General features: G+C 43.8%; 1 protein-coding gene across 1 annotated transcript in view; it reads right to left on the bottom strand.

Annotated features, from left to right (window-relative positions):
- VAPA (VAMP associated protein A) overlaps positions 1-17,713 on the bottom strand; it is a 39,705-nt gene extending 21,992 nt beyond the window's left edge. Inside the window, exons 1-2 of the mRNA XM_066626037.1 lie at positions 17,409-17,713; positions 2,858-3,010 (exon numbers count right to left, since the gene is read on the bottom strand). Of these exons, the coding sequence (XP_066482134.1) occupies positions 2,858-3,010; positions 17,409-17,484 (229 nt within the window). The 5' untranslated portion in view covers positions 17,485-17,713. The remainder of the gene's footprint in view (positions 1-2,857; positions 3,011-17,408) is intronic.
- Between the last annotated feature and the right edge of the window lie 439 nt (positions 17,714-18,152).

Genomic DNA, 18,152 nt, shown 5'->3' with positions numbered 1-18,152 from the left:
TCAATAATCCAGACTACAACTACAGCTGAAACAAAAAGCAAAAAATGCAGGGCACTTGACTCAAACACAGGTGAGCCCAAGAGCAGATTACACATTAAATACAAATGCTTACTTCAGATGTTCCCAAACTGTTGTGACACACCAGCCAGGGAAGCTCTGTAGCTGCTCCCCTAAGGGGTGGGGCCACAATGATGGCAGCAATGTGATCAGGACAATCATGCTGCTGCTGGGAAGGGTTTTGTATCATCTACCTGGGGTCGCTATGGCTTGCCAGAGAGTCTGGGGAGTATGTGACCCACTCTGCAGCCCTCCCGGCAGCTTCAAAGACCTGCTGAAAGAAAAAGCCAACTTCCTATTTTCCCTGCAAAACTAGAAGTAGTTTTTTTCCCCTTTTAACAGGACTTCAGTCCCAAGAACAGTAAATCCAGAGATCTCCATGCCAGAAATATCAGAACATCTATTAAGTAGATCACTTGAGAAAGTAAACCAACATTCATATCACAACTTTACAGTATGCATTGTAAGTGAAAACCATTTAGAAGACACATACTCAGAGCTAACAGTTATTTCCAAAAATCCTTTCAAGCCCTTAAAACATATACAAAATAGCCTATCACTCCCATGAATACCCCCAAAAAATAAAGGCAAGCAACACTTATTTTGACTAGCCTGGTCAGGATTTTAACTTATCAATATCACACTGTAATGAAGGCTTTGGGCTAGATCCAATTCTCACCAAAAGCAGGCCTGTACAATAAAGGAAGGGATAGTTTAAATGCCCCCTGCACTTAGCAGAGTTTTGGGGTTGCATGCATAGGTTATTGTGCACTCAGCTCTAAACAAACAGGCTAAAGTGTGGGCATGGGGGTACAATTTAATCCCCACTTCTACAGTGAACAAGTTTGCTTCAGGTCTTTATTAAATACGCTCTATACCTCAGCCTCAGAAGAGGATGCGGGAGTTGAAAATTCACCAGGTGCTGTAGCTCTAGGTGCATATGAAGTCTCAAGCCAATCCAGTAAAGCATGGGGACAACTCCCCCACTACCCCTGCTCTACCTGACATTCTGGGCTGGATTAGGATGTGTCAGCATAGATCTATTGGACTGAATAAGAACTGAAACAAATTGTGCATAGATCTCTGAAGTTTCCAGTACATTGTAGGGAAAGATGAACTAACATCAATTTTTTGTCGGGTGCCTCTTCATGGTGCAGCAACTTTAACTGAGTCGATAAACTGTGTTTGCCAGTACTTTTCCCAAAAACTTTGTCTTCACTATTTACTATCTTGTATTCCATGAACTGACTGTATTTCACTCACTACTGACTAAAAGGGCAATTCTATAATCTCCAAGCTTTAAAACTACTCAATATGTCTTCTCTATCTCAATGAACAGGACACTCTAATAGAATGAAATTTTTAAACAATTAAAGTAATCTTAACATGATCATCTGTTATGCTATTTATTGGAAAATAACAGCTGGAAACAAAAAACTTCACCCCTTCAGCCATTCTTTATAAATTGATCTAACTCGCTTTTCACCCAATTTTTTCTAAAATATGTTCAACTGGTACACCTCAAAAATGAGATTTATTTCATACTGATATGGCAAAGAATTGCTTTTTCAACAGAATAATATTTATGTTTTATAGTGGTGCCTTGCTAACAAACCCTTTCCACCTTGGCTTTAATAGTTCTATAATTTTAAATAGAGCTGGCTATAAAAAAATCTCTACTGAAGAACCCAATGAACACTGGCCACATGGGTTCAAGCATGTCAAGTATCACAAAAAGGATGGATAGAATTTCGGCTGCCTATGAAGTCCACTCTTTAGAACAATTTTTATACATATGTTTGTCTCTGAACACAAAAAAACCTACCTAATCAGTTTAAAAATCAAAGAGTCAAGAATGATAGCAGGAAAGTGTTCTTAAGATAGAGAAATAAATATGCTTACATATTATGCAGCTATCAAAGAGAAAGGAAATTTTAGTGGTGTGGAGTTCAGCAAGGCATACATATGATTATTTAGGATGCAAGCCAAAGATGTAACCTCAAGACCTTCTTCCATTTAAGGAAGGAGCCCCATTAGCACAAAGAAGGGCGGGACCATTTCCACCTACCTCCCCTTAAGTTCCCTGCCCTTACATCCCCTGTATCCTGTTCCTGAGAGTTGGGGGAACTCTCAAGAACTAATAGTTCACATGGAGCGGCAGTGAGACAGGTGACTGCACAAATGAGACTTCTGCAGACAGAAGACAATCAAGAGATATGGCCTTTTAAGTGTTAAGAACAAGCAATGAGATTGTGTTAATATTCTTTCCACAAAAAAACATGTAGTCCTCGACGCTTTCCTCTTCTATGAAAATTTTAATTTTTTTTAATACACTATGAGGCAAAACATGCAAAGTTGGATACAGCAGGACAAGTGATAAAAATAGTGATGAGCAAAGTTCCTACCTCCTAGAATAGCGTTTCTCAACCAGTGGTACCTGTACCACCAATGATACCTGAGGTGGTTCCAGGGGAACAAGTTAGCCCCCTAGACCCCCACATCTGGCAATGCGACCAGAAATGCAACAAGCAGTTGTAGGAGGCTTGGCAGGCAGATGCACGCTCAAAAAAGCCCTCCCATCTGCCCTGCGCCTCTTACCAGTGTTTGCTGTGCCTCTAAATCTGGAAGTAATGAGTGATGACTTCATTGCCAGTTACTTCCGGTAGAATTTCCTATAGGTGGATCAAACAAAGCGGTATAGCAGGGGACAAAAGTTGACAAACACTGTCCTATAAGTGTTCCAGCTTCTACAAGTGAAAATGTTTAATACTGAAATAAATGAAATAACCAGACTGCCTACCTGAAACAGTTACAGATGATCCTGGGTCAATAATTCCACTATTTGGCCTCACACAGTATCGACGAGGTGCTGTAGTTTTCACTTTAAAACATACTTTTCTGTCTGATGGATTTCGTAGTTTAAGATTTGTAGTGACTACATCCGTGAAAGGACCTGAAAGTTTTAAGAGTTAAAGTTTTAGACATTACTTTGACCATGTCATACATACAAGCTCACTAGATGAGTCAATGATACCAGGAATTGTTAGTGAAACAAGAAGAGCAGACAAAGAACACATTGGCTCAATACCATTAAACAAATACAAAGATGAACATCTGACAATTGAAAGAAGTTGTGCTTGATGGCGCAGAATGAACAATTCTCACCTATAAAGTTACTAAGAACTAGACACAACAGAATGGCTAAATCTACTTACCTAGTTTTAGAAATTAGTTGATTCATGAGGTACCATCCTTTCTTCAACACACACAGTTTTCAAGTCAATTAAGTGGTTGCACCCTGCCATACAGACAGAGCTTTCAACCCTAGCCCCTTTAGAGACCAGCACTGGCCTGAGAGCTTTATTACCATATGGTACTTTTTCAAACAGCTTTTTACCAAATGAGCTGATTCTTAAGGGAATTAATGAGTATCACACAGCCCTTTGGAAATATAGAATCTTAGACTGGATAACAAGATGGCGTAATGCAGAGAAATACCCTTTTGCTTAAAGAGGAGACAGAGAGAAAGATAACTTCCAATAAAAGACCGTTATTTTATTACAAATTAACAAAGATAAAACTAATACATATGGAATATATGTATCTCCTAATATAACAGGAATATATTTATCTCCTAATAATTGAATACAGTGTACCTAGCTTTCATGGTGGTTGCATGTGAAATGCATTTGGTGCACCCTGAAAAGATAAGAAATAGAAATGGGGTTGTAGGGAAGGATTTTAGGGGCCCTGTTCTTCCACTCCAGCTGCTAGCCACTGAAGACAAAGAGAATGGGAAGATGGGGGAGAGAGATAGTAAAAGGTTTCCAAGCACAATTATAGCTACCTGTCCTAGAGGATCATCTTCCAGGGGGCTCCTGTGGACAATGGACACACTGACACAAGTGTGTTGAATCATGGAGTGAGTGATAAAATTCTGACGAAAAATATTCTGATTCAGTGTTTTTCAAACTCTGCATCGGGACCCACCAGGTGGGTCACAGGCCAATTTCAGGTGGGTCCCCATTCATTTCAGTATTTTTTTATATATTAGACTTGATGCTGCCACGATATGTGGCTGCATTTGGGGAAATGTTACAGACCTGTACTTTTAACAAGCTGCTTTTTACAATGATAGCAAATGGGACTTAATCCTGGATAGGATTGCAGACTAGAATTGTTAAAAAATTTCCTGCTTCATGATGTCACTTCCAGTGGGTCCTGACAGATTCCCATTCTAAAAAGTGGGTCCCTGGTGCAAAATGTGTGAGAACCACTGCTCTGCTTTATAAAGGTTTAGGAGATTTGACTACATGATGAGCTGGAAATAGGCAAGAGTATCTGTGACTGCAGAGTGCTAAATGGAGCTGGGGTGGATTCTGCTTTCATGTGTAGATGTGTATCTGAAGTTTGAATGGGGATCATGATGTAGGTACATCTGTTTTCAGATCAAAATGCAAATGTCATCAGGGGGATAGCATTCTGAAGGGGAACTTTACAATGACTATGTAGAAAATGCAGGGTGTAGGTACAATACAATAAATTAGATATAGACATTTCAACACCAAAAAACAGGGAATTCATGGATGGCAGTTCAAGTTTGCATACAATATGTAGGAGATGCTTAAGTGGGGATTAAGACACACATAAGAATTCCTCCCAGAATGTGTAACTATTGGGGGAGGGGGGAATGTGAAATGTAAAACAAGGATTTGTAACTTAACCAAGGTTTTGGAAAATGTGGCCTGTTCTCCCAGGATTCCTGGGAGAATAGTTCAGCTGATATGCTGACATCCAGGATGAAATAATACTGTTCAATAATACAGACCATGATATAGCATAACCAGATACAGAAAGAGAAAATCAAACCCAAAGGACAAAAAAAGGGGGGATTTCACGGAACAGGCTTTGGGGGCATCTTCAGAGATAGAAAGGTATAAATACCTGGATGGACGGAAGGAAGGATGGACAATACTGCAAGGCACTTAAGGGTAGCCAGAAACTATTCCTTTTTCCACCTACAATATCCTGTTTCAGAAAGGTTTACCAGCAAGACTCCAACTCACTTAACACAACCTCTTTTGTATCTTTCTGCCAATGTCCTACCCCCACTGCCCAATAAGCCAGATCCACAGAGCCAGTCCATGACGCTTTGCTGTCTGAAGCAGAGAACCAAATAACATTTCTTTTCCCTTTCTTTCATTTTTTTATTAAAATCATGCCCCAATTCCTTTCTTCTTTCAGAATTCTCATATTAAGAAAGGAAGAGGAAAAGCAGTATGTTGCCCTTTTGACTTCATTCCTCTGCAGGCCATCCTTAGGATGGGAAAATGCTGGGAGGACAACTGCGTTGCTCCTGAGAATTGGAACCCAAATCTGCCACCTGAAGCAGTACACTTCAGCCTGTTTCATGGGAGATTCAATCCTGCATATCTACTCAGATATTTCATACAGAGAAAACAGGATAGAGGCACAATGAAAAAAGAGCTCTCACGAAGTTGGCAGTAGAATGAGATTCAATTTAGAACAAAATAATGCATCTTCAAACAAAAATAAAATATACTAACTTTATTCTGAAGTGCAAATTGGGGCCTGAAACAGACTAACCAGAAAAGCTCTTGGGCCAGTAGAATCCCAAGAATAGAAAAAGGAGAAAGGTCAGTATAAATTTAGGGATTACTAAAAAAGAATTATCTAAGGTCTTACATTGTTTCTGAACTACAGAGAGGTAAGAGTCTTTCTTTTCCTTGAGGAATAAAGCTGAACCTTTGTAACATCAGAAGCCATTACACTAATCCGAGCCCTCATTTCAGTCTTATTTGCAAGCCTGACAATAAAAAACAAGACTCTGCTCATTATGCAAGGATCTAACTATTTTCTAGGGTCAACATGCATTCTCACAATAAAGTACTCTAAATATCTCATCAACATGGTCAGAGGAATAGGTGCCAACTAAATAAGAAAAGAAAGAGGCAATAACTGACAGAGGTACAGATGAGGCAGTAGAGAGGCAGGGTTCCCAAGGAACCAAGAACAAAACAGCAGCAACCAAAAGAAGCTGGATCAAAACAATCAGAAAGAGATGTGGCCTGCTATAACCACACTTCCACACAAATTCCCATCATTTGGTGGGCTTACTGCTTGAGAAAAACAAACAAGCAGCATGTACCAGCTTGGCTTACTAGCTTCAGGATCCTTTCCTAGTGCCAATATGTCAGGAAAAGGGGCCCTCTGAATAAACAACATGTGCTCTATTATAGGGCCATAAGTACTGGGGATAAATAGAAGTTGGCCTTCTACATGTTGCTCTTGCTTGTTAATATGCCAGGGTCATCCAGATGGCCACCTCTGTAGACAGAATGCAGACTAGATGGACTTGTCTGATCCAGATCTTTAGTTCTTATGAAACAATATGATGGTGACTTGTTAACCCTTGTGTGAAATCCAGTCTTTTATCCAATATTCTCCTGTAACAGAACATGAAAAAGGGCAACAGGTCTGCAAAATCTTATTTCTTTATGGTGCAGAAGTGCATCTTAGACTTCTCCAGTAGGCATTCTAAGATGCTGGAAGGCACCTTGCACCTCAGAACATCTCCAGTCGTGTATGGAGGGTACACCCTCAACAAGGATGCAGAATTACCTTATGGTTCCTAATCTGTATACCAGTTATGAAGTATTTCCATCTCTGATAATTTGTTTGCATTTTAGTATTTTGATAGTTTAGATTTTGAAATATTATTGTAGCTGGTACGGTTAATTGTGCAGCTAGGAAAGTTTGGATAAATTATCTTTTGTTCTCTGATTAGCAAGTATTTTCCATTCTGGAGTGGACATTTTTCAGTATGTAAATTGTTTGATTCATGCCTTTTGGGTGCCTGTAGAAATTGGGTGCTAATCCTTTTAATCGCTTTGGATTGTTATGGTGGTGTATGCACAATCGGTTTAGCTAGTGGCGTTAGCTGTGATGTTTGCCTGTATAAATACATTAGCCTGAATAATTGTTCTGGAACCTTTGTGATAGTTTAGCTGTTCCTAATAAATGTATTATGCTATTGTGGATTTTTTTTTCCAAGCTCACTTATTGCTGATAGTAATTGATTGTAACTGTCCGCAGGTTAAAAAGAACTACTTGCATTGATAGAATAGTATTCATTTAAATTCCTGTTGATCACAGGCACATATCTTCAGAGATAGTCTAGGAAGATTGTGATTTTGACATTACTAACACCTGAGCAATAATTTCTGGAAGTACTATAATCAATTATACATATTGATAAAAAATGTCACAGGAACTATAAGTCGTTTCTGCTTGGCCTTATTTAGGAATATAGCTATATCTAACTTCACAAGCTAACTACTGTGTTATTTTCAGTCCCCAATTCTATTACCTGCACAATGTAATGATGCTGCAGATAGTTTAGATATACAATATAATAAAAGGAGTTTGGGGCACACAGGAAGCTAATTTAATGTCTTGGTTAACATGAACTACTTCATGAACTTCCCAAAGAGCTCTGTCAAAAGGTTAATCAATATTTTAGAGCTGCTTCTCATGTTACATGCATGCAGATCTACTTTCATACTCTATATTAGACATGCAAAAGCATGTGTTCTGTAATGGCCAGCAAATTGCCTTTGCACCCCCTACACATCTATCTGAAAATCATATCAATTTGTGTGTGTAAGAAACTATGATGTAAAGAGCAGATTAACATCTTAGTAACTTCTTAAAGCATGTTTTCAGGGTTTTTTTTTTCCCAAGTCTTACCTTTACAGGAACAGAAAATACACTGAATTAAATAAGACATAACCACACTCATATTTAAAATGTTGCAAGTCTGCCTACATGAAAGACATGCCATTGACCAATTTTGGCAACTGATCTTAAAGGCAGAGGGATGGGTTTAATGTGAGTTATTTTTATCCTTAAGTGCAACCATATCAATTTACAGTAGTGCATATCATTAGCAATACCAACAGTAATGAACTATATTTCTGAACAAGAGAACATATTTGATTTCAATAATCACCTGGAAAACTTTAAACTTGTATCCAAAATAAATTATCATTTTCTAACACTATTCTATAAAACTATATGCAATGTGTAGTTATGATAATCATTTAGGCATAACAGGCCTATTTTTGGTGCACAAGATATTCTTGCAAGGCAGCCATAAAAGCTTAGAATGGTGCAAGCCTCTTACTCTGTTAGCACAATCACAGAAAATAACATGTTAGGCTTCCATTCTTGTGCTAAAGTGTAAATAAGTAACAAATACAAAATAATGACTTTATTATTTATATTGTGCCATCCATGGTACTTTACGCATCATGAAAGAGAAGACAGGTCCCTGCCTCAAAGCAATTACAATTTATAAATCAACAAAAGAGAAAAATGAGGGAAATAAAGGCAGCAGTGAGCAGAGGTAGAATATGCGAATGTTTTGGTTACATGAGTTTATGAATATGTTACATGAATTTGTGAATGTTTTGGTTACATGAGTTTATTTACATGACAAAGGCATTGTACCAAAGGCCTGCACTGAAAAGGGGGATTTTAAGAAGAGATCTAAAATAAGAGAGGTGATATCATGCACGTGTTCCAGGAGACAGTTGCAAGCATTAATGGTGAAAAAGGAAAGAATTTTGAGGGAGCAGAAGACCTTTGATCATTGAGGGGAAAACAGCTGCATCCATAAGGATCACCAATACGAGAAGCTGCCTTTTGTCAGGCAAGACCAACCCAGTGCTGGCAGCAGTTTTCCAAGATTATCAGGCTGAGTTTCTTCCAGCCCTACTACCAGAGAAAGTTTTGATTTTAAGAATAGAATAGTGTTAATATACTTCAGTCCCACTGCCTTCAATATAACATAAGTATCTGCAACTATGCACTGGACCTTATTCATAGCCATTAAGGATTTTTCATATATCACTACTGGATTTAAAAGACTTCTGAAAACTCTTTTAAAAAAATGCAAAATGATCTTCTTAACAGAAAAAAGGTCTAAACAGACCATTTATGGTGATGCACTAAGCCAGGGGTGCCCAAACCCCGGCCCGGGGGCCTCCCTCAGGGGCTCCCAATCCGGCCCTCAGGGATCTCCCAGTTTCCAATGAGCCTCTGGCCCTCCGGAGACTTGCTGGACCCCATGCTGGCCTGATGCAACATTTCTCAGCATGATGACGACTGTTCAACCTCTCACCTAAGCTGCAGGATGAGGTCTCCCTCCACTGCTTGCTTTCATGCCTGTGGTGTAGCAGCGGCAGCAAAGGAAAGGCTAGTGGACCAGGCAGTGGACCAGGAAGAATACACGGTCAGCCGCTGTGACGTGTTTGCGCAACATTTTGCAGATAAAATCGATCGCATTCGTTATGACTTGGATGCCACATTGACAATGTCTGATGATGTCCCCCTGGCAACTGCTTGTCCAGTGTTGTGGGATTCTTTTCAGTTTGTGCAGCCTGAGGATGTGGACAGACTCCTTTGGAGTGTGAGGCCGTCTGCCTGCCTGTTTGACCCTTGCCCAGCTTAGCTGATAAGAGCTGCCCGGGGTGGACTGGCTGAGTGGACAGTGAGGGTGGTCAACTCTTCTTTGATGGAGGGGACATTGCCGCTTGCTTTGAAGCGGGTGGTGGTTCGCCCCCTCCTGAAGAAGCCCTCCCTGGATTCCACTGTGTTGAACAACTATCGGCCAGTCTCCAACATCCCGTTTCTGGGCAAGGTAATTGAGCAGGTGGTGGCAGCCCAACTCCAGAGGGTCTTGGATGAAGCGGATTATCTGGATCCTTTTCAATCTGGTTTCAGGCCGGGCTTTGGAACAGAAACTGCCTTGGTCGCCTTGGTGGATGACCTACGCCGGGGACTGGACAGGGGGAGTGCGTCCCTGTTGGTCCTGCTGGACCTCTCGGCGGCTTTCGATACCATCGACCATGGTATCCTTCTGGGCCGACTGGCCGAGTTGGGAGTTGGAGGCACTGTTTTGCGGTGGTTCCGCTCCTACTTGGAGGGTCGGTCCCAGATGGTGGTGCTGGGGGATGCCTGTTCGACACCCTGGCCATTGAGGTGCGGGGTGCCGCAGGGCTCAATTCTGTCCCCCATGCTATTTAATATCTACATGAAACCGCTGGGAGAGGTTATCTTAGAGATCGCCTACTCCCGTACAATCCGGCTCGTCCTCTCAGGTCATCAGAGAAGGCCTTTTTACAAGTGCCGCCACCTAAGGAAGTACGTGGGGCGGCGGCAAGAAATAGGGCCTTCTCAGTAGTGGCACCAATGTTGTGGAACTCCCTTCCCCTTGACTTGAGAATGGCTCCCTCCCTCGAGACCTTTCGGCGAGGCCTGAAGACCTTGTTGTTTAACCAAGCCTTCTGACGTTATGGCCTTTTTAACATCTTTTATATATCTTTTAGTTGCTTTTATACAGGCCCGATTCCTCTAAGAACTGCTGTTTTATGCTCTTTTATTCTGACTCTTCTGACTACTGTTTTTATGGGTTCTGCTAATGTGTTTTTTAATATGTTTTTATCTGTTTGTGAAATTACGTTTTAATCTGTTTTATATGTTGTTAGCCGCCCTGGGTCCCTTTTTGGGAGAAGGGCGGGATAAAAATAAAGTTTTATTATTTATTATTATTATTTAGCCTTGTTTGGGCAAGGCCTTTTATAATGAATGAAGCTCTTGAACTACTGCAAGACCTTCATTCATTCATATAAGTTCCATCTCTAAAAAATTCACGAATGTAAATTTATTCAAATTTTAAATGTAAAAATTCTTCTTTTTTCTGGCCCCCAACTCAATGTCAGAGAGACATGGCCCTCCTGTCAAAATGTTTGGACACCCCTGCGCTAAGCCATTTAAGTCACAGCTCCAAAGCTATGCTTAACTGCCCAACTGCAACTTGAACATAATAATTCTAAACTTATATTTGAGACACTCTCCTCAGGTTTGCCATCTAATCACCCTTCCATATCAGTTACTAATGAAGGTGATTTATCGATTTGTGCTATTCAAACAATGAATTGCAACATAATCTTTCATTTTGAATCATGATGCAATAATGGTTTCTAATTTGTTTCAAAATCTTGCTTTAATTTATTGACAAGCTAAATATACATGACTGCTAAATATACATGACTAGTCCTTCATTTGTTTGGTAAAAGAGGGAACACAGAAGTAAAAACTGGAAGTGTTACAGAAAATGATTTTCAAAACATTTAAGCTTCCACTAGAATTTTGTAATATTACAGAATTAGTTGCTAAAGGATATGACTACAGCAGTGTTTCTCAAACTGTGGGTCAGGACCCACTAGGTAGGTTGCAGGCCAATTTCAGGTGAGTCCCCATACATTTCAATATTTTATTTTTAATATATTAGATTTGATGCTATCATGGTATATGACTGCATATGGAGAAATGAGACAGATCTGCGCTTTTAACAGGCTACTCTATATATGCTTTTAACAATGACAGTCAATGGGACTTACGCCTGGGTAAGTGTGGGTGAGATTGCAGGCTAAGACTGTCAAAAAATTTTCCTGCTTGATGATGTCATCTCCAGCCATGACATCACTTCTGGTGGATCCTGACAGATTCTCATTCTAAAAAGTGGGTGTCAGTGCTAAACATTTGAGAACCACTGGATTACAGTAGTAAGAAAAACCAACTATTTTTAAAAAGGGAAAGAGGGGGGACCCGGGAAACTATAGGCCGGTCAGCCTAACATCCATACCGGGTACGATGGTGGAATGCCTCATCAAAGATAGGATCTCAAAACACATAGACGAACAGGCCTTGCTGAGGGAGAATCAGCATGGCTTCTGTAAGGGTAAGTCTTGCCTCACGAACCTTCTAGAATTCTTTGAAAAGGTCAACAGGCATGTGGATGTGGGACAACCCGTGGACATTATATATCTGGACTTTCAGAAGGCGTTTGACACGGTCCCTCACCAAAGGCTACTGAAAAAACTCCACAATCAGGGAATTAGAGGACAGGTCCTCTTGTGGATTGAGAACTGGTTGGAGGCCAGGAAGCAGAGAGTGGGTGTCAATGGGCAATTTTCACAATGGAGAGAGGTGAAAAGCGGTGTGCGTCAAGGATCTGTCCTGGGACCGGTGCTTTTCAACCTCTTCATAAATGACCTGGAGACAGGGTTGAGCAGTGAAGTGGCTAAGTTTGCAGACGACACCAAACGTTTCCGAGTGGTGAAGACCAGAAGTGATTGTGAGGAGCTCCAGAAGGATCTCTCCAGACTGGCAGAATGGGCAGCAAAATGGCAGATGCGCTTCAATGTCAGTAAGTGTAAAGTCATGCACATTGGGGCAAAAAATCAAAACTTCACATATAGGCTGATGGGTTCTGAGCTGTCTGTGACAGATCAGGAGAGAGATCTTGGGGTGGTGGTAGACAGGTCGATGAAAGTGTTGACCCAATGTGTGGCGGCAGTGAAGAAGGCCAATTCTATGCTTGGGATCATTAGGAAGGGTATTGAGAGCAAAACGGCTAGTATTATAATGCCGTTGTACAAATCTATGGTAAGGCCACACCTGGAGTATTGTGTCCAGTTCTGGTCGCCGCATCTCAAAAAAGACATAGTGGAAATGGAAAAGGTGCAAAAGAGAGCAACTAAGTTGATTACAGGGCTGGGGCACCTTCCTTATGAGGAAAGGCTACGGCGTTTGGGCCTCTTCAGCCTAGAAAAGAGACGCCTGAGGGGGGACATGATTGAGACATACAAAATTATGCAAGGGATGGACAGAGTGGATAGGGAGATGCTCTTTACACTCTCACATAATACCAGAACCAGGGGACATCCACTAAAATTGAGTGTTGGGCGGGTTAGGATAGACAAAAGAAAATATTTCTTTACTCAGCGTGTGGTCGGTCTGTGGAACTCCTTGCCACAGGATGTGGTGATGGCGTCTAGCCTAGATGCCTTTAAAAGGGGACTGGACAAGTTTCTGGAGGAAAAATCCATTATGGGGTACAAGCCATGATGTGTATGCGCAACCTCCTGATTTCAGAAATGAGTTATGTCAGAATGCCAGATGCAAGGGAGGGCACCAGGATGAGGTCTCTTGTTATCTGGTGTGCTCCCTGGGGCATTTGGTGGGCCGCTGTGAGATACAGGAAGCTGGACTAGATGGGCCTATGGCCTGATCCAGTGGGGCTGTTCTTATGTTCTTATGTAACTAGAAAATAAACCCCAATGAACACTATGGGAGTTACTTCAAAACACTATAGTACAGCAGTTCCCAACTTGGTGCGTTGAAACCCACCCGCCTGGGAAGCACTGGCCTATACCTCTTTAAGGGGCAAGGAGGGGGGAAGGCTGTTGCTGCTGGAACAGAAGGGGGGTGTTTTACTTACCAACAGGTCATGCTTGGCTGTGGGGGGTGCAGGGAGCCCCACAGAGCCTTTCACAGGGCTCCCCAAACCTCCAATTCATTAAAAATCACTATAGGAAGCCACCTCCTGTTCCAGGATTGCAAAATTGGAAGTGGTTTCAAATCACTATGAAACAGAGGCTTGGGAAGCCCTGTGGAGAGCTCTACAGGGCTTCCTGCACCCCCAAGAGGCCAATGTAACCTGCTGGTAAGTATACTCCCCCTTTCTGTCCCAGCAACATCAGGATCCTAGGGATTGCATCACTGCTGCAGTCCCATCCCCACAAAGACTCAAGTGGTTCCCTCCTCCCATGGAGGAGTAGCAAACACAATAGAAGACAGTAGAAACCTTCAGGAAGACCTAGTCCTAGACAAAATAGAATACTGGGCTGAAATGAATAAGATGAAGCTCAACAGGGATAATTGCAAAGTTCTGCACTTAGGCAAAAACAACCAAAGAGGCAGGTATAAAATGGGAGATACATGGCTTGGCAGCACTACATGTGAGTGGGATCTTGAAGTTCCGGTGGATCAAAGGATGAACATGAGTCAGCAGTGTGATGCAGCTGCAAAGAAGGCGAATGCAATTTTAATCTGCATTAACAGAACCACAGCTTCCAAGTCACCAGAAGTTGTGGTTCTGCTTTACTGTACACAGGTTAGACCTCACCTGGAGTACTGTGTCCAATTCTGGGCACCCACCTTAAGAAAGATGCAGCCAGATTGGAGCAGGTTCAGGGGAGACTGACAAGGATGATCAGGGGGCTGAAGGACAAGCCCAACAAGGAAATGTTGAGGGAACTTGGCATGTTCAGCCTGGAGAAGAGAAGGCTGAGAGGGGATATGATAGCTCTCTTCAAATACCAAAAGGGCTGTCATATGTAAGAAGGGAATAATTTATTCTCAGCTGTCTCTGAAAGTAGAACTAGAACAAATGGGTACAAACTGTAAGAGAGGAGATTCGATGAGATATCAGGAAAAAAATTCCTGACGGTCAGGGCAATTCGGCAGCAGAACAGATTGCCAAGAGAGGTGGTGAACTCTCCCTCACTAGAGATATTCAAGCAGAGGCTCTACAAACACCTGTTTGAGAAGCTCTAAGAGATTTCCTACCTAAGGCAGGGGGTTGGACTAGATGACCTATTAGGTCCCTTCCAACTCTATGATTCTATGGGAACCACTGCTGTAGTATCATATGGAGGCTGAAATCTTACACACACAAGAGTAAATCCCAGGGTACACAGTGGAACATACTTCCAAATAAATATGTATAGAAGTGGTTCATGAACTGGTGGGTCGCGATCCACCAGAAGAACTGGAAGTGGGCCATTTCCCCCTAAGAGGAGTGGCCCAAGAACGGGTGCCCCAATGGTGCCCCAGTGATTGTGGTGCTGCAGGGAACAAGGGTTATTTAAACTTACCTTGGGGAGGCATGAACCTCCCAGACAGTCCGACTGGAACTTGGTGCAGCAACAGGAAGCTCACAAAGAGGCAGCAAGTCTCCAAGACCCTCCAGAAGACTTCACACCCCCAGGTGTACGTAAATGACACTGGGTCCCCAATTGCTGCAGCACCGTTGGGGCACACCCCTTGCCCCTGCTCCCACCAAGACTTAAGAGTGATCCCAAAATCCCTTGCAGCAGTTTGGGAACCACTAATGTATATGATTATACTGTGGAAATCTCATTGAGCTCAGTGAGATCTACTTCCAACTTAACACACAGACTATGTGTGGGTGGGGCGGGAGGGACTTCACAAAAGTTTTTTAATCATCATTTTCTAAAAAGATGCTGTCAAAATGCTGCCATTCTGGTTACAGAAATGATCACCTTGCCCTTCATCTTCCCCCCAAAAATTTCATGAATAAGATAGCTATTAACAGGTATATGTAAATTCTCACACTGCTGCTTTATAGCTCATACATAAACATTATCTTCCACTAAAATATCTGAGACTTTCATGTTTAGGTCTGGGTGTTACGCTTAACTGATTTAAAGATGTGGAGTTGAAATGAGTTTGAAACATTCTTAATCCCACTGAAAAACAGAGCAATTTAAACATAAATTGTTATCTGGACTAAGAGTCTGATTCTCTGAGCAACATGCAGTGGGGCATGTGAAAATCTAGTATTAAGAAATAATTTTAATACATTGCTCCCCTAGTGTCCCAAGTAGACTAATCTTAGGAAAATAATTTGTAAGTCTAAAATAGTTATTCAACCTATGCTATTTATTCAGCCTATAGTATAACTAACTCAGACATTCTGAATCAAGCAAAATGTGATTCTATTTAAAAGGGGTACCTGAGCCTTAGTGATACCATGCACTGAATGTACAGCTAAACTAATCTGGGATATGGTTCAATTCCTCAACTAACAAGAGCATGTTTTGCTTTCTTTGGGTCTTAACCCTTCAAGATACTTAAGTATTTGCTGAATGCAATTGTAATTCCACTTCACTACTCCTCCAAAACTGCTATGAGAGTGAACAGTAAGTAAAAGAGATCAGTTTCAACTAAGGATAAAATTAGTTCTTAGGGAAAACCTTGTCCATCTTCCCCCAAAAAATTTCATGAAGATGATAGCTATTAACAGGTACACGTAAATTCTCACACTGCTGCTTTGTAGCTCATCCATAAAAATTATCTTCAAGTTCCACTAAAATATTTGAGACTTTCATGTTTGGGTCTTAAAATAATAAAATGAGTTATAAAAGGATAAAATGAGTTCTTAGGCAAAAAAAAATTCAACAAGCAAACTTCTCTGTACTTTGTACAGAATTACTAAATCTTATGCAACGTCCCTCAGGTCTGTCTTAATTCCGTTAACCCTAATAATAATACCACCATGTTATTCAAATTCAAAGTGTCAAGTGTCAGGGGAGTTGCTGGGGAATACGCCCTTAACCAGGCTGGTAAATGACATGACAGAGGACACTGTTGCAAAAGCCGCCACCACCAGCACTGTAGTACTACAGGGTATACACACTGGAAGAACTGTCAAGCTCCACTTGAGGTGCAACTGCTGTACAGCATTTAAAAGAGCAACAAACTTAGAGCCCAATCCTACGCCTGTCTACTCAGAAGCAAGCCACACTGTAGTCAATGGGGCTTACTCCCAGGAAGCTGGATAGGATTGCAATTCTATCCACACTTTCCTGGGAGTAAGCCCCATTGACTACAATGTGACTTGCTTCTGAGTAGACAGGCATAGGACTGTGCTCACAGGCTGCCATCCTAGCCACACTTTCCTGGGAGGAAGCCTCATTGACTATAGTGGGACTTGCTTCTGAGTAGACGTGCATAGGATTGCGCCCTCGTATCCACACTTTCCTGGGAGGAAGCCCCACTGCCTCCAATGGGACTTGCTCCCGAGTAGACGTGCTAGGACTGGGCTCTCAGTCTGGTACGTGGAATGCTCTCCGCAGGGAGGACGTGCGGAGCTTCCTGGGCCTGCATCGGAGGCGCACTTCGGGTCTCCTGCCCGACCAGAGCCAGGCGGCGGAAGGCGTCAGGGGAGCCGCGTCCTTCCCCCGACACCGAGTGGGCTTCCCCGGCTGGCGCGGGGCGCGAGGGGCTGCGCTGCGCAGGCCTCGCTCCTTCCCCTCAGGAAGAGGCTCTGAAGGGCCTGCGACGCTGCGGACCGGCTCCTCCTCGCCCGTGCGGCGCAGCTTCGCGAGGGCCGAGAGCGGCAGCGCCTGGAGAAGTCGCGAGGGAGGAAGGGAGGCAGGCGGGGGCGCCGCCGCCTTCGGGCTCTCTCCCGAGCACCGACCGGGCGGCGGAGAGAAGAAGCGCGTGAAGGGGGGAGGGAGTGCAAGATGGCGACGGCGACGGCGACGCCTCCTCCCGTCTCCCCGCCTGGAGCCTCACCCCGGCCTGTGCGAGGGAGGAGGCAGGGCCGGGCCTTCGCCCTCCGGCCCCTCCTGCCCGAGTCTGCCCTCCGCCCCGCCGCCGACCCGGCCTCGTACCTTTGAATTTGAGGTCGGTGGGCGGATCGAGCACCAGGATCTGCTCGTGCTTGCCCAGAGCCCCCGCGGCCGCCATCGCTGCTTACGCGCCCGCTCGGTCCGGGGGAGGGAGGCGCTCCGGTCGGGGGGGGGAGGCGGGCCCAGCAGCAGCAGCACTGCCACCACCTTCGCTTCCTCAAGGCGCGCACGCGCGCGCTCTCCCGGTCCTGCCTCGCGCGGCTGCCCGGCGCACTGCGATCAAGGCCGGCTCCGGCGCGCGCGCACACGAGGGAAGCGCCCGAGCCCAGCTCTGGCACGCGCACGCCGGCCCGTGCGCAGGCGCGAGCGCATCCCGCCGCTCCGAGGCCCCGCCCTCCGCCCCGCGTGGCTTGACAGCTCGCCTAGATGCGGCTCAGGCTTGTCCCCTCCCCCCCTCATGAGGGCCAGGAGCTGTCCTGCGCGGCCGGAAGCAAGTGGGGGAGGGGAAGAGCGAAGGGACCACCCTGAGGAGGGAAGCGCTGGAAAGGCCAAGGCAGACCGGAAGGGGTCGCGGCGTCCTCAATGGAACAGAAGAGCGTGGAGAGTGTTGCGCATTGCATTATGGGAGTTGTAGTTTCACAAGAGAAGGGCTGCTGAGGCCTACTGGAAAGTAGCTAGTGACACATGCAGCCCCTCCCTCAGAAGTTCCATTCTGCTCAGCAGGGATGTGGGGTGGGTGCGGAGGCAGGTGAGGCAGAGCCTCCCCACGTCCTTTGAAAAGCGCCG

The sequence above is a fragment of the Tiliqua scincoides genome, chromosome 4, assembly GCF_035046505.1.
Source record: "Tiliqua scincoides isolate rTilSci1 chromosome 4, rTilSci1.hap2, whole genome shotgun sequence".
Taxonomy (NCBI): domain Eukaryota; kingdom Metazoa; phylum Chordata; class Lepidosauria; order Squamata; family Scincidae; genus Tiliqua; species Tiliqua scincoides.
This window is presented reverse-complemented; position numbering and strand designations above follow the sequence as displayed.